The sequence below is a fragment of the Triturus cristatus genome, chromosome 2_1 (genome assembly GCF_964204655.1).
Source record: "Triturus cristatus chromosome 2_1, aTriCri1.1, whole genome shotgun sequence".
In the NCBI taxonomy this organism is placed as follows: domain Eukaryota; kingdom Metazoa; phylum Chordata; class Amphibia; order Caudata; family Salamandridae; genus Triturus; species Triturus cristatus.
In genome coordinates this window covers 869,360,617-869,386,262 of record NC_140581.1, presented here as the reverse complement: position 1 = coordinate 869,386,262, position 25,646 = coordinate 869,360,617, and the positions used below count along the sequence as shown (strand labels likewise).

The window sequence follows — 25,646 nt, the reverse complement described above, 5'->3', positions numbered from 1 at the left end:
AAGGACCTGCTTAGGGGTGCACACTGTTATATTTCTAATTTAACTGAGCTAAGTCCAACTAACAACTGTAGGAGAGTTACATGGCCCAAAATTCAAGCCGATCCAGATCTCCATGCAAACATTTACAAGTCTGTAGCAGTCACCCTATCTAATATGTCTAGTTTTAAGGATAGTTCCGTCCTGTTGAATGCTTTGTATGTCACTGCCGCACATAAATAACTTTTTGAAGTTCTGCAGCTAGCCTTCCTAAAACCCAGTGGAGCTGGAAAAGTTACCAGTGTAAGGGCCCAAAACTGGTTTAATGATGACTGTAAGAGTGCCAAGAAGGCACTACAAATAGCAGTTAGAGGGCGATCTAGGTTAGACATAACCTTCGCCCGCAACTTCTATAAAGCTGCACTTAGTAAAGCCAAACGTGAACACACCGACACCAACTGGAATGATCTAGTTTTAGCAGCCAAAGCAAGAGATTGCCGTAAGTTTTGGCTGATTGTGTCTAAAGGTACTGCGGAGCATCCTACCTCTAATTGCAATCATATTCAGCCGGAGGTATGGGTGGATCATTTTTCTGGTTTATATTCTGGCGGAAGGGTTAGCGTAGACTCCCACACAGACCAGGCTGTTTTGTCTAAAGATATTATTGATTTTGACGGGCCCGCACACAATAATCTCTCACAAACCTTTAGCTTAGAGGATACTTGGTGAGCAATCCGTAAATTAAAACCAGGTAAAGCCCCTAGACCCGATTTGATCCCAGGGGACCAGTATAAGTCTAAACCAACGATATGGGCACCTTACATACACCTTCTGTCTAATTGTATATTAGGTGGTGGTTCCATCCTGGAGGGGGGCAGAGGTAATAACCATTTTTAAGAAGGGCAATCCTACTATCCCCTCTAATTATAGACCCATCAGTCTGATAGACAATTTACAGAAGGTTTTTGCTAGACAAGTTTTAGATAAACTCCAAAATTGGATGGATGATAACAAGATATTGTCCTCAGCCCAAGCGGGTTTTCGTGCAAAAATTAGCATGTGCGACCAAGCCTTCAGATTTTCTCTGTTGGCTTGGAAGTACGCGTTACTTAGGAAACAGCGGCTTTATGTGGCCTTCGTGGATCTGCGAGCTGCGTTCGACTTGGTGCCATGCAACTTGTTGTGGAAGACTATGCTTGACCAAGGTGCCCCGGCTGATTTGGTGACAATGATTGCCAGGTTGCATAAGGACACTGATGCTCAGGTTAGGTGGGGGGTACATGGGGAACTGACGGAGAGGATTCCGATAGAACGCGGGGTACGCCAAGGGTGAGTCCTCGCTCCCACAATGTTTTCTCTGCACATTAATGATGTGGTGAGCTGCTTAATGGATAACGATGCCCCCTCACTGAATAGCGCAAATGTACCTATCTTACTCTTCGCGGATGATTCGCTTTTAATATCCACTACCCCCATGGGCTTACAAGTCTTATTGAATACATTCCTGGGTTTTTGGAAGGATAGGAAACTGGAACTGAACACCACAAAAACTAAATTTATGGTGTTCGCTAAAACAAGGGGTGGTGTTCAAGAGGTTAAGATCATGCATGAACCTCTGGAACGCGTAAAGGATTTTGATTACTTGGGCATAGGCTTAAGTGAGTCACTTAGCTGGGATTATCAATTGAGGAAGAGCTACTTGACCTTATGCCAAAGATCTAAATCAGTATTAAGATTCTTTAAAGAATCTTACACCCAACCCCTCTCCCCGGCCCTTGAAATATATCGTGCAAAAGCCCAGAACGGAGCTCTGTATGGAGCAGAGATCTGGGAATTTACCCCTGTAACCCAGCTAACAACCTGCGAGATCAACTTTGCAAGGGCTCTGATTGCACTACCAGTCACAACACCACTTACCCCACTTTTTTGTGACCTTGGGCTAAAAAGAATCGGTGACTTGGCTGCCCTGAAACCCTTAATTTATTGGCTGCCCCTATGAACTACTCCCCAATTAACTGAATATCGTAACTCTTTACGGGAGGTCCTGGCACTTAAGGGGGCAAAACAACTTCCCTGGTTCAAGCATATTGCTAAATGGTGCAAGTCACTGAACCTAATGGGTCTACGGGAGAATCCAGAACAGGCTACCGGACGTGACATTCTGTCCCTTAAAGCCATTTACTGGAAGGTGGCGGGGGAGCACTACACTAATAATTTAGCTAGTGGACAGCAAATTTTTTAATTATAAAATCCTGCTCCTCTTTTGAACCATTCCTTGACTTGATCTCGCCTTCACTTGCTAAAAGCCTATATGTCAGGTTTAGGTATGGTAACCTATTACTGAAATTTCCAGGGAGAGGGGTTTAGTAATTGACACCTGCCCTGCATGCTGCGAAGCGGACGAAACCGAAGAACACATATTGTTTGTCTGCTCCAAGTACAGGCAGCTACGCAGGAGATGGATTAGACCTATTTGCCTTAATATGGGTGTCAGGAAGTACCAGATTGCGTTTAGAGTTTTTAAAGCAGACACTTCTGGACCAATTGTTTTTTCCCTTAGTCGTTTTCTGTTATCCTTTTTGTTCATTCGTAAAAAATTCCTTTGTTAGTTATGATATTATTCTAAAAATCTCCTGTGTAGTTATGACACAGTTTTAATCTTGTTGTTTTTTTTTCTTTCCCTAGCCGATTTATTTAGTTTATCTTTCTTATGTTTGTTGGTTGTATTGCTCCTCTCCATAAGCACGATTAGACTGATGGTACATGTATTGATTGTTCTTACATTGATTCGAGTCATTTGTATTCATGATTGCAATGGTTTAATACTATTTTTTATTGTAGATATATTTATGTTTTATATTTTGTACACTTTGATGGTTTTTAAAAATGACCGAATAAAGATATGATGAACTAAACTGAATCACTGTGTACTGTCTGATCAGATGGTTTACCGTAAAAAGTGAATCACTTCTAGGCGCTTTCAGAATATGGAAGTGGGGCAGAATTGTTAAAGGATCGTGCCTCGTCCTGCACGCACCTCTAGCAATCACTATCAAAACGCGTTTTTCAACTCTTATTTATTGATGACTTCAGGTGGGGTTTAAAGATGTATTGTGACATCATTCACTGGATGGACCCTTTAAGACAAGGGCTCATCAGGTTTCTTTGTGTTGGTCAGTTGGATGGGCTGGCAGGGATATCGAAAGCCTACGAACCCTGTGTTAACCCCAACTGACCAACACTAAAGTTCCCTGCACAGAGGTGGGGAGTAGAGCGGGGCTCTACACAGGAGACAAGGGGAAGAGCAAAGTACACGTGGACATCAGTAAAACAGAGAACTGTACAGTGGAAGTAAAAAAGAGATTAGATGTATATTTATAGAAGTACAATTAAGGAAAAAACAGCAGGGAAGACATAATGCTAAGGAAAACAAGCATTGGCCGCGCGGCCGTGAAAGTGAAACTGATCGCGCGAAACACCGGTAACCAAGGAAAAAGACGGCAAAAGTGAAAGCAGGGGTGCGCGCGCGCCGGCAAACACGCGAGTGGAGCGCGCGCAGCAGCGTCAAAAGTGAAAGCAATCACACTCCAGATGGCGCCTCGGGCGCTGAAAGCTGGCGGTTGCGTGCGTGAACGCAAGCGCTAGGCTAGCCAAAGCGTGGGGTAGCACTTTGAAAACCCACCTATTAAATGTCTCGCAGAGCAGCGCATGCGCTGCCTCAGGCGAGACCTAAAAATCCCTCACAAGCTCAATATAATTTCACAGAAGGAATTGGAAACAGGGGTCCCCTCTTGAAATAACACTGCAAAAACTGGTTATTAAGTCCTTTGAATTGGAATTTATAAAAGCTGCTTTTTTGTTGGCAAATCACTCATCCCATTTATAGAACACGGTCAGTAGCCTAGAAACATTGTTAAATCCATTAAAACATGTTTGTTGTAATCGTATAGGGTATGATCAGCATGTTTAAAATGCACAATAGAACACTATTTTCAAAGGATAGTTTTACCCCATTGTTTGAAGTTAGCCCTGCCTCCATTAGTTTATATATTACTGCTCCCCCACCCCCAGTGCAGGTCTAGTTACGCCCCTGGTTAAGGTTATACTTTGAGTTCCAACTATATATAGTACACTGATGACCACTTAAGTAACAACCTGTTCAATTTACAACGCATCCATCGTGCACTCTGTGCACTAATTGTGTTTCACAAGCAGCCTATCCAACCCCAACAGCTTTACAACTGACTAACCGTTCGAGCGCAGAATGCTCCTTACACACACATTGAAGTAGGAGGTATACGATTTGCTCAAAACACAGAATGTGCTCAACATAACCTATGTACACACACTGCCCATCTGTTGAGGGTGCCTATCCTGCTGTTTACCCACATTGGTTCATAAGGACCAAAGCCTTACATACGCCTGCGCAGTAATCTAGGAACGTGCACAAACTGCTGTATACATACATTATGGACTTGCGTCCCCTATCCACCTAAACAACGTGCATTATTTACATAATATACACTCATCCCCAAGGTGGTCCAGTTGGCTCTGCAATCTCACATTGAGCGCTGAAATACATGCACTAATTTATATGCATTTCCCACGCCCGTGGTGTCTGACACTGTAATATGCTATCATACAGACCATATTGGGGGGCGCTAAGCCTGCTCTACGTGAACGTTGTGTGCTGCGGTGCCAAAGCGGTAATACAGGTACACGCTGTGTCCTTTGAAAAAAGTGCCTTGTCCTATATGCAGTAAACCCCTTGCTCGGTTTCCATGCTGTTTACCTAACTCTTGTCCCCCACGGAGCCCCTACGCCCTCTCTGGGAAATGTAGTTTCACCGAGCCTTATGCTCCTTACCTCTCAATGACATCAAGAGTCAGTGGAACAGCTCCTCGTGCTGTGAGGAGCTGGTGACTCTACACGCATCCTTTTAGAAAATCGAGATCACCCCTTCCGCCTATGACTTGTACTGAAGGAACTAGCTCATACACTTCAAACTACAAATCCCAGAGTGCCGCATGACGGCCGCTGTAGAGGCAGGAACCGCTACGTGATTATTGCCAGCGGAATAAATGGTAAGGATCAGCTTTTATCTCTCCCCGAACAACTCTCTCGCCTCCCACCCGTGGGAGGCACCTCACCGATGTCTATGGCGAACCGCTTGGCCTTTTCCAGGTTGCGGAAGATCTCGTCTGGCAGGGTGATGCTCTTATCCAGGCAGTCCCCGCTCCTGCCACCATTGATAGCCGCCATCTTGGATTTCTTTCATTCAGCATGTTAAAATATGTGCATATATTTGCGTACCTAAAGACTGTATGCATACATTATGCTTATGAGCAAAATTGATTCTTCTCCCAGAGTAAACCGTGTGGTATGGTATTACCGAGACCCAGTAGTCACATGCCAGACTTGCTTGGGTTCACTTCAAGCCATTTTCAACTTTCTGAATATAAAGCTTGCAAAAAATGAGCTTAACTCAAAGAGCACGAGTCGAGCAATCCATATTTTGCCATGTAAATCGTGCAACAACTTCTAAAAATAAGATAAGATGTTTTCTAAATTCCAAACTGTGTAATTTTCTAGCACGCAAACGCATTCTTCAATGTGTTAGATTGGCCCGGCACTGAGTAGTACTTATTAGACATTATAGTTTCTAAATATGAATGTATGATATCTTGGAATAGTGAGTGAATTGAGTAGATTCCGGATAATCCAAGAGTTGCTCGAGTTTACTAAGAGAGCGTAATACTTTGGATGCATTCGCTGTCCTCGAATGAGGACTTAACCAAGAAAACAAGCGCACGCGGCAGCAGGGGGAGGGGAGAGAGGAGGGGGGGCCTGCGCGATTCACTTGCGAGAGCGAGCGAGGGGGGCCGCGATGGAACGCGTGCATGTTTTTGGCTGAAAAGCCGAAGTGATCACTAAAGGTCTTTTTGCCTATGCAGCGCATGCGCGCTGCTAGGCGAGACCACAAATGGACCTTTAAACAATGACCTTTATAACTACCCCACTCAATGGTACTAATATAATAGTTTTCTAGAGAGTAAAAGAGACTGAGCAGCCAAGTTGTCCCAAGTTCAGTGTGGCACTTTCTTTCACTCTCGCTTTTTACCTAACATTAAACTGCATAACGGCCATTGTAATTTCAATTTGTTTGCACTAATGAGGGGCTCGAAATCCCGAGTATGCAATGTGTTATGTATGCGTATCACACTGACTGCATGCGACCTGCAGTTTTAAGAGGATTGCAGCAGGCATGTTCTCATTAACCCACCGAGGTACAAACCCCATACCACAAAATTACACATTCTAGAATAAGCTGCAGATACAAGGCCCAGCAGCTGAAAAACTAGTGCTTTGTTTGTTAAGGTGACGGCGAACAGCATAAGCACAAGCCTCACGAGACAACGCAATTCTCCGGGTCAAAACTACATTTAAGATAGTGGGTCACTGAGCGTTCCAAAAAATGAAACTTGAGGAGTTGGAAACGGGAGAGCGAGGCCTACTGTGCAATGTTGGCGCTCAGTGGGAGACCCCGCTGATGCCCAACCTCGACGTTTTGATAAGCAACATAAGAAACAGCTGTAAATAAAGACACCCCACTATCCGAGCAGCAACCGCCTATGAAGGGAGTGGAGCTTGGTGAAGGGGAAGGGGGACTGTTGTCCTCAGGGGCACTCTAAGGCACACATCTACTTACAACTATTGGGCAGATGTGTGCTCCAATTCCTAATCTAGCCATCAGTGTAGGAAACTGGGTTTCTGTTGCAGTAGTGCCTCCCCCCACACACCTTTTGCCTGGTATTTGATGCAACATTGGCTGAAGTTAAATGGATGGGTTTCAGTTAACCAGGTCCCCTATGCCAGTGTTCCTCCCCAAAAACAAGACAACTGGTCACTTGATCCCCAAGTAACCAGGCCTTTAGCAGCTCTGTAAGTCTCTGGAAAGTGGTACCTTTGGTAAGTAGGGCATAGGTATTAAAGAGGGTCCCTAAGAGCTGCAGCATATGTTGTGCCACTCTAAGTGACCCAACACCAAACTCATACAGACATCCGCTGCAGACTGCGTGACAAGGTGCTCTAAAAGTGAAAACACAACATGGCACACAGCCTGTGTGCTATGGCAGCGGACACTTCATGCAGTATAGGTAAGTCTCCCCTACAGCAGGCCTTACAGCCCTGAGGCAGGGTGCACTATACTACGTGTGGAAATATCAGCATGAGCAGATATGTCCCTGTGCTGGTCAGTTCAATTATTGCCAGCACAAGTTATCAGGGAAGCCATTTTAAATATGTGTGCTAGGCACAGGGCAAAAACGAGTTTCGCAGCTGAATGGGGACTTCACTGAAACCAAAAGTTGTTTGGTATCAAACAGCTCATATTAATAAGCCCACAATGAATTCAGTGATGGCTTTATTAACACATGCGTTCAGAGGGCCCCCTAAAAAACTACTAACTATTGGTCCTAGCCAGCCAAACACAACAGACTAGCTTCTGACCAGTAGGGGCGAGGACCTAATCTCTGAGGAGATCAGAAACAAAGCCTATCCGGCAGAGGGTGATTACATCCCCTCCTATAGGATGACCTGCAAATTAGAATCTCAAGGCATAGAGCTCCAAAGAGCCTAAAGCCTTTGGTATGCAAATCTGGCTTCCCTCACAGGAATGGATTCCCCCTCCCCCCCTTGACAACCCTCCCCTACCTCATCCAGGGCCCATTTGGCACCTACATAGACGGGAAAATTAGTAGTAGGCTAGTTCCACCCCTAAGGTGGGCTGCATGAAGCGAATGCGAAATTTCAGAGTCTGTGATCTTTGTGATGGCAAACTTAGGAACTCTGGGACAGGGTTATGCCCACTTCCCACAGAAAATGGTCATATAGAGGGCAGAGTGACCCCAGGGGTCAGTAGCCAATTGGCTACAACCCTACACTCCCCTATGCCCCGAAGCCTAGAATTTAGGGGAGCCCCTGGCACCAGGAAATCAGATTCTGCTGACCCAATTGAAGAGTTGAAAGAAGCAAGACTAGAAGATGTGCAACTGACTTGGACCCAACCCTGCCGGCCCGTTTGCCGATTTCAACAATTGAGACAAAGATGACTTGTCCTGCAGCTGCTGTGTCTCAAAATAGCCTGGGAGACCTGCCAGCACTTCATCCAAGAACGAGGAACTCCAGTGGAGCAGCAGACCTGCTTCCCTGCATCCTGCAGGCACCCAAAGAGACCTGTAAGGACTCCGGATCGCCAAAAATCTGACACTGGAAAGCACCACAACACCCGTCCTGCCTAGCCTGAGCTGAAGTGGGCCAATGGTGCAAGCGTGGTCCCTTGGCCCTCCAGAGTCAAAGCCCACCTTGGACTTGCCCACTGAGGACTCACCAACGCCACTTGCACCCTCGGTTTGCAGGCCCTCTTTACGGCACGGGCTCCCAGTGAGGAAAACCTAACGCTTAAAGACCACTCCGGTCGCCCATGGCCCGTGGAGAATAGGGCCAAAGGGGTCAACACGTCCCAGAGCATCGTCAGGCCTAAGCCCCCTGTTGGTTCAGCGCGACTGGCCTCCCAGTCCAAACCTGCAGCTTCTTTTCATGCATATCCGATCCACATTAAACAACATGGGGCACTCAATCCTGTTTTGCACCTCTGCACCCGAACGTCCCAGTGCCACCTGGTGTGACCTCTTGGTGCTGCCTTGACCCTTGACCCATACTCACCTTAAGTCCAGGAGATTGGTCTGGTAAGTTGCCGAATTTGTTTTTCCTCCCATAGAACAACATTACAGCCTCTGAAAATTGCACCACGTGTCGACTTTTGAAAACTTAAAGTATTTTTATTTTGAAACATACTAACCAGATTATATTGATTCTGGTGGCTAAATACATATAAAGATACACATTTTTATAAATTGGTGTGGATCTCATTATTGAGTCGTGTGAATTATTTAAAGACTGTGTTTGTGTATTATGCAGATGTCTAACACTCCTCTGTGATAAGCCTAAGGCTGTTCAACCACACTACTCCCTAGAAGATCACCTTGGGATTGCTTGAGCAAGCCGCTCTCCACTCATAAGGGAATACCTTGATTCTTTGCAAGGTACACATCTTTTTGGAATACCATATAAAGAGCCAGCTTCCTACAATCAGTGAATAAGCATCCGTTTACTCCAGGCTGCGTGCAATGTGCTGCATCCACACTTTCCTCAGAGCTGCTCACTCTACCAGGGAGGATAAAAAACAGAATTCCATGCAGGAATGTCAATGTGCAGGTTCCGAGCAACGTAGGACATGGAAGGAAAAGGAGGGCAGCCATGGCACTGAAAGGAGCTGAGCCATGGACTAGCAGCAGGAAACACAAAAGAATCCGGCGCATGACTTCTATGTGTAATGTTTGTTAACAGAGCACGGCAGAATCAGGGGCAAGCAAAAGCTCCACTTCTACTTCTTCTAAGAACAAGCCAGTCCCAGCAAAGTGAACAACACGAGGGAGGACATGAGAAAGACAGAGGGCGAAGGACTGCAGTGGGGGTGTTGAGTAAAATCACGGAGAGCAAGAGGAATACAGGGATTGGGGGATGGATGGATTTGTAAACAGCTAGCAGGAGCGGACAGAGGAAAGGGTCATACCATGGTCGGGATGCAGGGGGTGGACTACACAAAGAGGGATGAGGGTGGGGATACATGCTCACACAATCTAGACACTCACTCACACCTTTCCCTACCTAAAAAATAATCTATGTGGATTTAAGTTAGCCTGGCTGATATGGGGTGATACCCCGAAAGAGGTGCCAGCATGCTAGTTTGTGGTCTAGGGAGGGCCTGCCCAGGCAGTTCGGACTGAACTGTTCCCATGGGGAGCAGAGTCAAGATGGGTTTGCATTTGGCTGGGTCCAAACTGAAAATTGGATGGCAAGCAAAAAAATTAGAGATTTAACCCAGATCTGTGACTGGGGGGGTGAATGTTTGATTTGTTCAGCATTCCATCCATCATCTGTTCTTTTTGGAAGGTAGAAGGTCACTGGCCAGAGAAAGTAGTACTTGGTCCAAGCTCCACGGCATGGACGAAGGCCCAAAGCCCAGGAGGAGGAATCCGGGAGCTAGGAGGGGCGCTGACCAATATGAAGCAAGTAAACAGGAGTGACGCGGAAGATAACCAATGGTAAGTAATCCCCTTTTTTACAAGAGATTTCGAAAGCGCTGTGCAGGCGAATCCTAAAAAGGGGAAATAACCAGAGAAAACAGTATGCAGCCTTTTCCCCATGTTTAAGAAGGCACATTCACAGAGGGTTCCATCGGATTAATTGGATCAAGAGGATGAGGATAACATTGATATCACAGACGACAAAGAGACAACAAAGATTGATGTTATATCTTCTAAACATTCTATAGAAAAACCAAGCATGTCTTATAGGGAGAAATCCAGACACTGCTTGAGTGCTGGAAGGAACGAATGAGAAGATTAAAAAGCATACAGTGCTAGAATTCAGTATTAGCCCAAACTGAAAACTCAATATTAATTATCAAACAAAATCTAAGTAATAATAAAGACGAGGAAAAACACACAGTTAGTTGTAAATAAGTCCCCTCTGTTGGAGCCAATACGTTCTGCAACATCTACACTGACTGAGATGCAACAGCCCAGTGGGAGTACGATCAACAAAGTGGTAACCGACTGGAATAGAACAGAGTTGATGTCAAGAGAAATAGAGAGTGCAGCAAAAGTAAACTGGAACTTAAGAATGTTTCAACCTAACAAGGACAGCGACAAACCCAGGAAAGACAGGCTGACCGGAGGTACCATAGCATTTCCAAATAGCACACCAGCTGACGAAAGAAGAAGATGGTTTATTGGATTTGTTCCCCAAGTATCCAACACAGGAAAAACATGATAAGTTAAATAGGGGGAGTTTGTTACAACGGTTCTCTGCACTGCCAGGCCTGGAGAAAAATTCCTCATCTGATATTCACTCAGTAAAATTCTGCAGGGAAGAAATTGGAGATTTCAATGAATGCATGAATCTCAGACTGTCTAGTAGTGAGATTTAAGCCAAAATATGATCTCACAGGGCTGGTCTTGAAGCATGGAGTATTCAGATAAGGAACTCTTGGATTATTCGATACCCAGAAGTGTTTTCCCGATTGACCCAGAAGGGACAACCATCAATGCAAAAGGGTAAGAGGAATGTCCCTGATTGTAAAGGTCCTGAATTAATTGGTAATCACTTTCGAGGGATATCAATTTCAAGATGCCTGTGAACACAAGAGTACATCAGCAATACCAGTTTTTTGCAACCCAAAAATTATCACCAAACCTAGCATAGAAACCCTCCCCATGTACTGGTGATGGAAATCAAAACTCAAACTCAGTTTTACCTACTACATTCAGGATTGTCAGAGACTTTAACAACTAGATCAAAAGACCGGATCTATTAAAAGAATTGCAACAAGATAAGATAGTATGTAATCAAGAAACCTAGCAGAAATCAGTGTCCAAGTCAAAATCATAATGAATATTATGTCCCAACTGAACCATTGTAAAGAGAGGGCCACCAATCTGGTGGTGTGGCAATATACATACAAAAGAGCCTGTGAGTAGAAGTCACTGTATCACAGAGGAAAAGGCGATAATGTCATCATTAAATTACATTCCTCCGACACTGTTCCGCTGGTACCAACACCTAGAATCATAAGAAATGTTTATATGAACCTGCACCCTACAAAGGAAAAAGTCCAACAAAAAACATTAGCGCAGGTGGTACAAAACAACTTACTGACCTATCCGGATGCATTGTGGTTGATTACATGTTATTTCAATTGAGACTAGTTGGTGCAAACATTCAAAACCTCATGGCAACAAGTAGAGGACTCTAAGATGGGAATCCTCCATATAGTAACGAATAGTTCCAGGGAAGTGCAGGGCTATGTCTCGCTGGCCAGCACTCTGAACAACTTAGGATTCTATGCAATGAATGACAGATTTGATCAGCGCACTTCATACACTCCTATCTTGGGAAATACAGAACCAATATTAGATTATATTTGGATCACAGCTGCCCATTTCCTGAGAACAAAAAATGGTCAAGTTGTGTTCATAGGCAACCACAATCATGCAACACTTTGGTGCCAACTACTAGTGAGCTTGTGCTTGAAGGATCCCATTTGCAACTAGGTAATCAAATGGAAATTATGACCATTAAGAAAATAAGGTGGCAACTAGCACCTCAGGAAGAGGAAACCATCAAATTGACAAATTCCCTGGTCAGTCTGAGCAAGGAGAACAGTGTCTCGACAGCAACTTGGCCCATTATTACAAGCAGGATACAAGAAAGGTTTCAAAGCATCCGAGTCCCAGCTGATAAAACCAAGCTGGAAGCCGAATAGTCCCACAATAATACTTGATTAAAAAAAATAGTGAATTGTAGAGCAAGGTTCCTGGCGAGAAATAGACAAATTAGTTGGCATGGATAACATGGATGTCTGCACTGAGAGAATACAGAAAGAAGAGATGGGAATTAGATCAACTCCGAGAAGAAAAACAGTGGATAAAGCTCCATAAAGCAGAAAAATCCACTAATACATGCACTTTCTGGGTTACTGGTACATGGGATAAGGAACCCTAAGAACCACCAAAAGTTTGGTAATATTACGGCAGCATCTAGGTCGACCTATGTTGCTAAATTGTATGAGGCCAATCAATTAATGGAACCATTACATTTTTTCAATCTAGTTGAGCACTTAAGGGCCTTGGCTCCTGATTTCCAATGGGCAACTCATGAAAAGTACACAAGAGCATCAGGTCCATGCAGTTGACAGGTGCTCCTGGACCAAATGGCCTTCCAGCCAGTATCTTTAAAGTAGCAAGTAATGAATGGGCAGGGATGATGCACTTCTTATTCACTCACTGCAGGATGCATAATACTAATCCAGAGATCTGGCTGGGTACAGTCCTGGTTCCTATACATAACAAGCATTTACAATGCAATGGTCTCGGCAATATTATAGGTAGAGCTATTGGTATTGCTCATTATTTTTTTATCATTTTTGTACCCCTAAATAAATGGCATTGTCATTTCTATTGGCATTGGCTTTTTTTTTGCATATGTGATACCTATTGCATTAGCAGAGAGAGAGTGAGGTAGTGAGATAGAGAGAGAGATGGGGTTGGGTCCACTGGAAAGGTCCCTGGAGGAGGTCACAAAGTCATGGCTCAGGCAGATACGGATCCTACAAAGGAAACGTAGGTGTCAACTGGTTGCAAGGAACCTTTGAGAAACATTACTGATGGAATATTACTATATCTCATCTTGTCTTTAGATATCCACTTTTCCCTGCAGACAACTTCTCTCTCTCAATGTAATGGTCTCGGCATTGTCCTCAGGTTGAAAGGAAAGAAGTAGGTCTCCTGCACTTTAAACATCAGTTTAACTATTTCCGTATATGGTCTGTGCATTATATTGTATATGAAGTTACTCTCAGTGGAAGCCCAACAATAAAGCTTTTTTTTTTTTTTATTAAACTGACCTCTCCCCGACGCTGTACCCACTGTGCTCAGGTTCAAAGTCCCCATACTTTCTTACACGACTGGACTGCTGTATATACTGTACTTTAACATGCATAAATGTGAGGCGCTCTGACCCCCTCGGAGGCCGCCTTGGCGGCATATACAGTTTTCTAAATAAATACATTTTCAGCCGGGTAAGATAGGCTTTCAAGGCCATAGACCGCGGATTGGGCTGAACGTCCACTGGACATGTCCATTTTTAACCTGTAAATCACAGGCTTTGAGCCTGCTCGGATGGCTAATGCACCTGCAGGCCAGATCAGCACGGCCCGCAGGTTTCAATGCTTACGTTTTTGCTCAATGAATCGATGCGGCGGCTGCTAAAATTTGTTTGGGTAACCTGCAGGTCACAGGTTTGAATGCAGACTAGCGGGGGCGGGAGAACCCACCCCACACTTCGTCAGTGACCTCAAAATAAGCAGCTGTGGCAGGCCGGGGGCGTGGTTGGGAAAAAAGGGGGCAGGGAAGCACTTTACATCTGCTCTTCGCTTCCTGGTTCCTCCCCCTTCTGCAGGGGGGCTCTTGAGGAAGGGGGGAGGGGACAGAAAGCGAGGAGGATGGAGAAGGGGGAGGAGGGTTACAGTGGAAAGACTGGATAGGTGAATAAGCTGGGCCGATGGGGAACAGATGTGGTCAAAGTGGAAAAGTGCTGGGTAGGGGGTATCAGTGCATTTCTTTGTGATCTCTGCGCCATGTTTTGGGGGTTCCGTGTTTAAAGCTGCCTCGTAACAGTGCCGCTGCTTCCGCTACTGCCCTGGGCGAATCCAATGCAGCGCCCTGAGGCTTCAGAATCAGCGCTAAACCAAACGAGAGGGTGGGGTGGGGATTAGAGATCGAGAAAGAGTAGCTACGATGTAGAGACAAGCAAAACAGATAACGCAGTTGATAGAGGAGTGAGCAGGCAGACAGGAAGTATGACAGGTAAAGAAATGGGAGGCTAGACGTGTATGTGTGCAGGCAGGCTCAGACCAATGGTATAATTAGTGGCGAGCTTCGAGCAGCCTGGCCTTCCTCTCCCGAAGGAGGGAGTCCAGGGAGGGCCGTTTCCAGGGAGACTAAAAACAGACGTGGGACACAAATCCCGTACAATCCCTAGCAGTCAATGCACAGTGGACGGAGACCTGACCAGCTCTGGACGCTTCACTACGAACCGTTAACAAAAGAAAGATCCGGTAACATTAATCAGTTCGAGGACATACACAGGACTCTCCGAGTACCCTAACTCCAAGGACATCGGACTTAGACACACTAGTAGAAATCTGCAACACCGGTCTCCGTAAATCCTTACAGTAAAGGCTACTACCCAGAGCACATTCTAAGAGCTGTTCATCGCGCGTCTATCGGTATCGGTATTCCTCCACGTCGTGACGCCGGCGAACTCTCTTGATAACTAGCCTCTGCACAAGCTCATTTAGTTACCGCCCCCTGCTTCTTGGCAATGATATCCCTCTCCCCAGCCCTGGCGTTCCTCCCTATATTCAGCTCTCACCTTCTGTGTGCAGTCCTCCGCAGCCGCAGGACACGGATGGCAGGCATCGCTGGGAATGCAGCAGACCGGGTCTCTAAGGGGTGGAGGCAGAACCCAGTAGCCAAAGGCTACGAGTGAAAGGACGCATAGGGGCGGCGGCTCCCAAACCCATGCGAGGCAGAAGAGGCTCCAGCGGTCGCATAGCCAGGCCAAGAGCAGGCCGTAGAACCCGGGACATGGAGCTCAACATGACTGGTGGTAAGAAGGCATAAGAGCGCTGCGGAAGACAGGACACACGTGCAGAGGGCACAGGCCGGACAAGCACACCACTGCCTTTCTCCGAGGCGAACCAGAAATGCCTCAGAGAAACGCAGCGGCGGTTTCGGGGGCGTGTTTTCTTTTCTCTCCTCTTGCCATTGGCTGGAGGAGAGAAAAACAAAAACACGCCCCCGAATCCCAAAAGGACGGATGGAAGCTCCAAAACTTTTTCGGCTTCGAGGGCGTGTTCCTGCTGTTCTAAAAGGGCGTGGCTAAAAAGTGGAAAGAACAGCAAGGAACACGCCCCCGAATCTGGAAAAGACGGAGCCTGTTTGGAGGGACGGCTCTCTCCTCCAATGGCTGGCCTCCGTTTAGGAAGCCAGCCAATGGAGGAGAGGCAAAAAGAGAGGCGGGCTAAGGAGCCACTCTAGGAAACATTAAATCTCCGACTTCCGGTTCTGCCTTCGGCAGACCGGTAGTCCTCGACCTAAAAAGGGATCGAGTGACAACCCCACCAACTATAGATTAATTGCATTGCTGTATGTAGACAGAAGGCATACACCAAGATCCTACCTCAAGAGCTGGAACAATGGGCTTTGGAAAAAGGCTAATACCTCAAACCCAGGTGAGCTTCCGCAGTGGATGCAGGATGGAAGACAACTTAAAACACTATTCAATATAGTTAGAGACTTTGTCTCACCCCAAGCATGCAGACTACCTCAATGGAATCACAGGATCTCTGCAACTCCCTTGCGACTCATTTCCAGGAAAAAATCAACCTGATCTATGCTAACTTCCCTCCCACACTAGCCCAGTCCGTAATCCCCTGTAGGAGCTCTACAGAAAATAATCAGCAGTCTTCCGATAATCTTACACAATTTCAACCTCTCTCTATAACGGAAGTCTCTAAACTAATATCTTCAGCTAAATCAGGTTCTCCTAGCGACTTGTGCCCCCCCAGAATTATGGCCCTGCTAGCCCCATGTTGCGCCTCGGAAATTCAAGAAATTTTCAACTGTTCTATCAGTTCGGGTATTATTCCCCCAGCCTGGAAAGAAGCTTTTGTTCGACCCATCTTGAAGAAACCGGCTGCATACCCTCTTATACTGGGTAACTATCGGCCTATATCTTTGCTACCCTTATTGGGCAAACTTCTTGAATCGGCCATTAACAGACAGTTAAGTCTCCACCTAGAATCTAACAATCATCTAGATCCGTCACAATCAGGATTCCGGCCAGGATTTAGTACTGAAACCGTGATCCTGGCAGTGACGGACTCACTGAGACTAGAAATGGATGCCGGAAGATCAGCTATTCTGGTCCTCCTGGATCTGTCCGCAGCATTCGACACATCTCACATGCCAAGCTATTGGAGAGACTGCTATCTTGCGGTAATCGAGATCAGGCTTTAAAATGGATACAGAATTTCCTGTCGGATAGAAGCCAGACAATCATGCCGGGACCTTACCGCTCAGACAAGTACTGTGTGGACAAAGGGGTTCCTCAGGGATCTTGCCTTAGCCCCACTTTGTTTAATTTGTACATGGCCCCTTTAGCAAAGATAGCAGAATCATCTGGTTTTGAGATAATCTCTTACGCAGATGATACCCAGCTCATTTTTAAAATCAACCCAGAAGCAAAATTCGAACATCTTCGCTTCGCAGCCGGAATGCGCAACATCGCAGACTGGATGACTGAGAATTATCTTCAATTAAATCCCAGCAAAACAGAAATTATGCTAATTGGGAAAGCCTCTCTGTGCTGGTCCCAGGGCTGCTGGCCCGACGATCTGGGTACTCCCCCCGCCGCCAAACAAATGGTAAAGAACTTGGGTTTCAAACTTGATCAAGCACTATCCATGAAGGATCATATAGCAGCAACTTCCAGCTCTTGCTATTACAGTCTACGGCTCCTACGAAAAATACTTCCCTATTTACCTACCACGCATCGTAAAACTCTGGTCCAGGCCATGGTGATCTCTCGCCTCGACTATGGCAACGCGTTATTGGCAGATTTAGGCCCGACACTGCTTAGGAAACTGCAGGTCATACAAAATACTGCCGCGCGAATGATTTTAAACCGCCATCCGGGCTCATCGTCAGCCCCTCTACTGTTTGACCTTCACTGGCTCCCAATAGTGAAACGAGCATATTTCAAGACCTGTTCTCTTACTTACAAGGCCTTAAACGGAAAAGGCCCTCAATATCTATCACGCAGACTTCCTAAACAAATTTCAGTTCGTGACCTTAAGTCAAATACACTAGGGTTCTTGAAGATCCCACTAATCCGACTTACCCGCTCGGGGGGAGATCCTTCTCATATCTCGCCCCTCGTTACTGGAATATGCTCCCCATTTCCATACGCTCTTGCCCTTCCCTCATCACTTTCAGGAAAAAATTGAAAACCTTTCTGTTCTGATCACCCATGATCTGCTTTCGCTTCCCGCTGTTTTCTTTCTCATCTTTCCCTTAATTCTCTACCAGGTATAGCGCCGAGATGCCCCAGGGTGAATTGTGAGCTCTAGAAATAACCGTAACATAACATAAATGCCATTGGCAAGCGTGTCAGAAATGGCCATGAAGACTGTCAAATGAATAATATTGAAGTAAACAGCAGAATAACTAAAAATGTTATAATTTGTATGGAACACACTATAAAATGGCCATGGTATTTGGGAAGCAAAAAACTAGAAACAACATCAACCATCAAATACCTGGGTGTATATTTTAATAGTCATGGAGGGCATAAACAACATCTGGGCTCCCAGAAGCAAGCTGGTGTAGCTCCAACAGTCACATTTTTAAAATTGATACACAGAATGAATGGGCCACAGGTATCAGACCTGTGTCGAGTGATAAACTCCAAATAAATGCGAACTTTAATGTATGGGATGTTTGCCGTTAAAGATCACCTAGAAGTTTGGCTAGATCCTGCCCAAAACCGTTGCAATCGCTCAGTCTTCTCGCTGTCCAACTGTGCATCATCAGCGAGTCTGCACCTTGAATTCAATCTATAGGCCCAGACAAAAGTTTTATACTAATATCTGACTTTATAGTTTAATATGTAAAGGCAAGAAGCGCTGAAATCTGTACACTGAAACACCTGATTTGGCAGCCAAAAGTAGCATCAATATTTTACATCTGCGGTAAACACTTTAGCAGCAGAAGAAATCTGGGACAGTAATATTCCACCAAAATGTATGCGTGGAGTATTGTCAAAATCAGCTACACCAGTTTCTAGACGAATGGATAATGAAGCCATCTCTGCTATGGTACGATCAGGGATTTTCTTTCCTCAGTGTAAAGAAACTGGAGTTTCAGGGTTTTTGGATCTGTCATGGAAAATGTCAATGGAGCAAAGTTTGCTACGCCGTGATTCCATTGAAAGAATATCGTTTTAGACGTATTAAAGGCACAATGGAATACACTTGTCAACTCTGTGGAACATAATCTGATTCTTTATTGCATATAATCTGTATTTGCACCCACCTAATGGCTCTTAGAAGGTACGGACTGTGGCCAGATTTCCTGCTATTAAATTTTAGAACATGTAAAGATGCAGTTGCTGCCTGCCAATCTGGGAAGTTTCCGCAACTATTAGCCTGATATTTGAAATTTTTGCGACAGGCAGCTAAGCAGGTGAATGATAAATGCCTGTAAGCAAAAAAAAGGGACTGTGACTACCAAGGTTCAGGCCACTAGTGGATATTGGGAATATTAATGAATTTAATAATTAATGGAGAGATCACTATTTAGCTATTAATTCTACACTTCATATTAGAATGACATCTATTTATAGAATTTTGTACAGAGTTTTAGGTACAAGTATTGGTCATTTAGGATCAAAACAAATGTATTGTATTGGATTTTCTTGAGCCCCAACTAATGTTTTGAAATGAGATATAGTACTCTATCATAGAGGTGAGCATGAATGAACCCTATCCAACCTACAGAACTGATGGGACTGTGCACCATGCTTATGTACTCAGTCACTTTAGAGTTACATGTCTCTTAAACAATTAATACAACCATGCTACTGGCTATGCTTCTGTTAAGTTATTTGCTTCTAAAATTAATTTTCATTTATACCTATAAATGGAAATTAGATAATTTGCTGTTTTGATCTTTTTTGTAAGGGTTTTAACTAACTGATGCAAATAAAGATTACTTACACCATACACTACTTTGGACATGCTCAGACAAATTTGCAGATGAAAAATAGTGATATTGCTAACTCTGTAAGGTTCCAGCTCAGATGTTCCATGCAAGGGGCTAACTCCAACCCACAATTCAGTCATGACTGAAACCAGACTGTTGGTGGGTCTACAGTGAGTGTAAAATGCATACAATTCATATGATTTATATTAATAGCATAGTGCAGGTCTGCAGGTCTTTGTATTGACTCAAAGAGGGCACTTGAAAGTGCCGTTCTTACTTTATAAATTGAACACCCAAATAAGTCTAGTCTTTGGTCAATGTCACAAGTCACGCTATATATATTCAAGCCACAAAAACCTAATAAACTAAATTATCTGACAAACAAACTTACATATATTCAGTTTTCCAGGGCACATTTATGCCCTACTGTAAAAGTTTCAAAAATCTAAAAAGATATTTATGTGGACCTGTTAAATATAATATTAAATCCAAAGAATTATTACCTTATCTCTGATTTTTGTATCAAAGTTCTTGACTTGCTTTTCAATCTCTTGTATTCTGTGTGCCATTGGAGCTTGCGTCTCTTTGAGCCTCTTCAGTTCGTCCTTGAGATGGTCACGTCCTTGCTTCATCTCTTCATACTGTTGCCGAACATTTTCATATTCCTTTTGAAAAATATCAACTAGAGATCATTTCTCTAAATAAACACCACAAAGCAGATGCTTTAGTCACAGATCTCACAATTGTGCATATTTCTGACTGATTTCAAACATTCAGATGTCCTTCTTTTCATTACGTTTTTCAATTTAAGACAGGCTCTTCTCATCCAGGTATTTAATGAAAAAAGCATCAGAGCCCACAAAATAGGATGGCCTCATGAGGTGACTCCCATATCTTTGAGTGAGTGATAATAGGCGGTTTCGACATTCACCTAACATTTGCAAAGCTTAGCATTTGGAAAGCTAAAGGTCTGCCAGCATATACAATAACCTTGGCAAAAGATTGTTAGAACCCTATTCTCTGTTAGGAAACTCAAGACACCTTGTACAAGGTTCAACTGGCACTTGCTTGCCTAAAAGCAGAGACTTATAATGAAGCTTACATCAGGGACAGAACAAAGGAGAGAACAAAAATGTTAAATACGTGCTTGGGCAACTCGATAGGGAACATTTACATCATGTTTTTGTTCCTCTGCCTCATTGTACAAGTTACCAACCACACTAGCCTTCAACAGCTTATCAACTATTTTGTTCACAATCTCCGCAGTTAACCACAATACTCTACTACACGCCTATGCTCTGTATCATATACAATTGCAAAAACAACAACGATAGATTTAGGCCCAGTTCTCTGTACTGGGGTGAATGTATGACATTGTTCTGCATTCTGTCCATCAATTGTTGTTTTTGCATTTGTCACCCCGAGTGGGAAGGGTATGCCCAGACGTGGGTCCCGTGCTCTCCATGCCACTGGAATCAAGCTATCCTGGCTGAAGAAAGGTGAAACCCCGAAACCGGTCCTAGGATGCTTGTTTCCAGTCCAGGGAGGACCTGGCTTGGCAGTTCGGGCTGGACTGTTCCCATGAGGCACAGGGTCAAGACTGATTTGCATATGGCTGGGTTCAAACTGGACAGGCATGGTGAGCAAAAAAACGATGGATTTATGCCCAGATCTCTGTACTGGGGTGAATTGACATTGTTCTGCATTCTGTCCATCAATTGTTGTTTTTGCATTTGTCACCCCGAGTGGGAAGGGTATGCCCAGAAGTGGGTCCCGTGCTCTCCATGCCACTGGAATCAAGCTATCCTGGCTGAAGAGGGGTGAAACCCCGAAACCGGTCCTAGGATGCTTGTTTCCAGTCCAGGGAGGACCTGGCTTGGCAGTTCGGGCTGGACTGTTCCCATGAGGCACAGGGTCAAGACTGATTTGCATATGGCTGGGTTCAAACTGGACAGGCATGGTGAGCAAAAAAACGATGGATTTAGGCCCAGATCTCTGTACTGGGGTGAATGTATGACATTGTTCTGCATTCTGTCCATCAATTGTTGTTTTTGCAACTGTATCATATACAAGTCGCAAGTCATATTCCTGGTTTATGCATGCCATTATACACAGTGTCCACAAGCTTCTCTGTGTCCCCCATTCACCCCTCAACTTCTGAGTGCCCACAGAGTTCTATTACGTTTGCTTTCTTTCTATACCTTTGCTTTTCCAATTTCTTTTTGCCATGAGACCAGTCTCCTTTTCCTCCATTAAAACACATCCAAAGTAGCAAAGGACCAATAACATCAATGGTATTAAAATATTAGGTGACACTGAGTTGCCATTAGCTCAACTCTGCAAAATCCAAGTAAGTTTCCTTTCAACCGCAGAGCTGGATAACATTTTCTCTTTCATTTCTCTCCAATGCATCCACCCCTTCCTAAATTTGACAGAAAACCTCAAGGGTCTACTTTGTCATATTTGGCTGTATATTGGTATTACCTTTAGCAGTAAGAACCAATTAAATCCAACTATTCAAGAAACAGTAGACATTACCAGTCTGGGATAGTGCAACAGCCTTTTTACTGGCCTATGATACTGCCTCACTTGAAAACCTCTAACTTCATAGCCAAGACCATGTTCAACCTCCCTGTACATCACCTCACTTTTGAACGTCCACCCTCCAATCAAAACCACAACCATCCACACCCTGCTATTAGACAACCAAATGTCTGGCTCAGTATACAATAGCAACATCCTCAAATTATTAATACTTATTGTTTTCAAATCACTTCATGGTTTAGGGTTTTAGGGTAATACACAATAGCTAGATCAAACCATAAAATCTGCATTCCCCACCACACTCTTCCTCCTTGCCCTTTTTAACTTGGGCCACTTCCACTGGTACACATGGCATGACGTGAGGACATTTATCATCCTATCCTTCTTCAAAGCAGCTCTCAAAAACGATTGCCTCTTACATGAAGATCAATTAAGCAGGCTCATCTGCACCGGTAGCACAGTGAACAGGAATCTATTACATGTAGACTATGATGGGCTACTGTCCGTTGATGTTTTGTTCTGTTTCGTTTGCGTTGCCATGAATGCAACCAGTGCTTAGGTTGCAATCATTCATAGAGGTTATGGCCTTTATGCAGTATTGTATTCCACATGTAACTTTTCTGGCACAAATGATCAAAATCCAATTAAGTACAAAAATATTACGTGAACAACCAGCAGTCAGAGTTCACTACCCAAATAAACATAGGTTTCCATTTGCAGATTTTTAACAAACACACAGCAATCATATCCACAAGGATGGTTTCTCATAAAACTATTGTATGGTTACAAAAATAGCAGAGCCAAGAATCTACACTAATCTAACTGCACAACTGGAATTTTGGACGAGTCCTGCTGGCACCCAACAAGCAGACTGTTTTAAAGATGTCCAACCACAGAGCAAGTATTTTCATTTCCAGCAGGGAAAAAAAGAGAGTGTGAGTGTCTGTATAAATGATCTGGCCTGGAAATAGTCTACAGTGTGTACCATCAATGGAGTATGACCATAAAGTCCAGTAGGAGTAGCAGTTATTTTGAGAACGCAGTGAATCTAAAGATTTCACAGATCTGCTTAGGGATGAAGATATGGTACAATGAAGTCCAAACCCTGGTGCTTCCAGCATTAATTGATCTCACAACTGGTCTTTCTTTTTAGACACAAGGGAACAAATAATTTCAATTAAAAATGCCAAACATTCAAAAACGTTTACAGCACTCAGAATCTAATCCATGTAATAAGTAGGAACTCTGACCCATCCTCTTAATAAATTTGATAAACAAGAATGACATGGCTACAACATTAATCCAGATCAGCATGGCAGAGTTGAGCAAAGGAAAGAATGGTATCACCTTAGTATAGTGAGATGGAACTAGCATGACCATACTTTTAAATAGATACGGTGATTTACCAGACCAGATAGGAAGCTCTACAAAATGAGCTAAAGCAAGGTGAAACTAAAGTTATTGTGACAGTCACTGAAATCAACTGAAAACAAATTGCCATCAATTTGATGTGGTCATTACTTGATCTGCAGGAGTGACTTGAAATCCAAAATAAGACTGCCAAAGTCAAAAACCTACCACCCAAGGTCTCTTCCTTTCCAGCATTTCAATGAGGTCCAAATGTCGCTTGCGCTCATAGTATCTTTCCACATCCTGCTTGTGCCGTTCATTCCTCTGCTTCATTTTCTCCAAAAAGTCATTTTTTTCTTTACACGAATTCTGAAAAATAGAGTAATAAGCACATTCAAAAACTAAACACAACATCATTCACATAAAACATTTCATTTTGATATTTTATTTAATCATAGCACAGCGACATTCAGTTTTGGTAAGATGATGCAGATTCCCCAAAATACAGCAACAGGTGCACATTATGAATGCAAAGTCATGGCTGACCAGTAGAAATAGATTATGCCCAGTCACCATAGAGCATCACAAAACTTTAGTTAGGGGGCAGCTGAGGATGGTGGTATCCAAAATGATTAAGTGTTTCAAGATGTTACTTTGAAGAATGTGTCAATGCTTTCCTTTTATTTCTGAAGTGCAAAGCAATAGTTCACTCATACACACTAATACCCAGAGGAAATGGAGGTTCAGAGGAATAGAACCGGAACAAAACACAGTGCATTATCCGCTCTGTCACAAAGGCATCAATCAACCTTGTTAACAGACTGTGTACAGTAATTCTGTATCAACTGAAGGTGTAAACAAAACTATAAATTAAAGACTTTATCTGGCTGTGGGACAACATGGCTCATGAATGAACGTTTTCTAGTGAAGTCAGTAGTATGTCATTTTATGACAGACAATCTGAAATCAAGGGAATGTGACTCCTTTATAAGTGTTCCTGTATGGGTAAAATGTCTGCTTATCTTCAGATAGAAAGTGGGTTTATATCACAAGAAGCTTAAAAAAATTAAAAGTTGTCAGTGCTTTAGACTGTACTTTATTTCAATAAGACCTGGCAGATGGTGTGGGGATTTACGCTGTGGCAGGCACTACTGTAAAGCACTGTTCACTTTCTATCAGGAAAAAATCTATGTCATGCTATTGCTCAACAGTCAAAGAAATGGCCTTAAAGTTAAGCAACAAAGGAATATTTTGCAAGAAGGGCCACAAAATCTCAAGGAGACAGTAGCAAGCTAGTATTATATGCACAAAAATCATGATGGCCAAAGGTAGTCAACAAATATTTGAATATGTGCTCCTTAATGTAGGTACTTATCTATCTACTTCCGCTATCTGGCCATCAAAACAGTTTATAAACACAGGGTAGTTTGGATTAAAGAAGTTTGTTGCAGAATGTGGATTTGGTCTTCTTAGTTTAAGTTTAGAATTAATCATTTTTTTCTGAGATCATGGCTGAAATTACAGGCAAGCAATATACAAATAGAAATCAAAAACTAAGTTTATTAGTGTTGATGCTTTTTCCACATATACATGGAGCTCTTTACACATTTACTGAATGAGCCTAAAAATTATTTTATACAGAATATTTGGCAGCAAAAGTGCTCATCTGGCTGAATACTCTCAGCACATTAGAGGAAAGCTGCCTCAATGTTTAACATCTTGTGACAAGTGGTGCTTAGGCATCAAAAGGTTGTCGGACAGAATCAAATGTTTTGAGGCCAACATTTTTAATGGTATGCTGTTCCACTAAGCACCTCTCACACTAAGTGTGTAAAGCTGCGCTAAAGAAAACCAAAAAGGAAAATGCTATGTGTATTGGTTTGCAACTTGTAGTGCAGCAGATTAACATTCTGTGCACACCCCAGCCATCTGTGTTGGGCTCGGTCGTTGCAAGTGTTTCTTTGACGTAGTAGTTTAGGTTTCAAGAGGACTTTCAATACTTCCCTGAACCCCACAATGCAGCAGGACACAAGACTCCACTATAGATTTCATCTTTCCCAGTTAGCAGAGTGCCACTGTGCAAATGTGAGGAAGAATAGTTCTTGCAAACTGGTGTAAGAACATAGGATGGTGCATTAACAAACTATTTAAAATACCAGGCATCTGTGCGCTCCGTCCAGAGAGGTGTGCTGGAAGTTTGTGGCTACAGCACTACAAGCTGCAAATCCGATTGTTAAAGATAAGTAACATTTTCAGTTTGCAACATGTGCTGCTGTAAATCACATGCAGTGCAGACTGAATAGCAGGAGCCCATCCCTTCATGCA

General features: G+C 43.7%; 1 protein-coding gene across 1 annotated transcript in view; it reads right to left on the bottom strand.

Moving 5' to 3' along the window:
• SMC5 (structural maintenance of chromosomes 5) overlaps nt 1–25,646 on the bottom strand; it is a 680,994-nt gene that overhangs the window by 544,908 nt on the left and 110,440 nt on the right. The window contains exons 6-7 of the mRNA XM_085633014.1: nt 23,550–23,690; nt 19,931–20,092 (exon numbers count right to left, since the gene is read on the bottom strand). Coding sequence (XP_085489140.1) covers nt 19,931–20,092; nt 23,550–23,690 — 303 coding nt within the window. The remainder of the gene's footprint in view (nt 1–19,930; nt 20,093–23,549; nt 23,691–25,646) is intronic.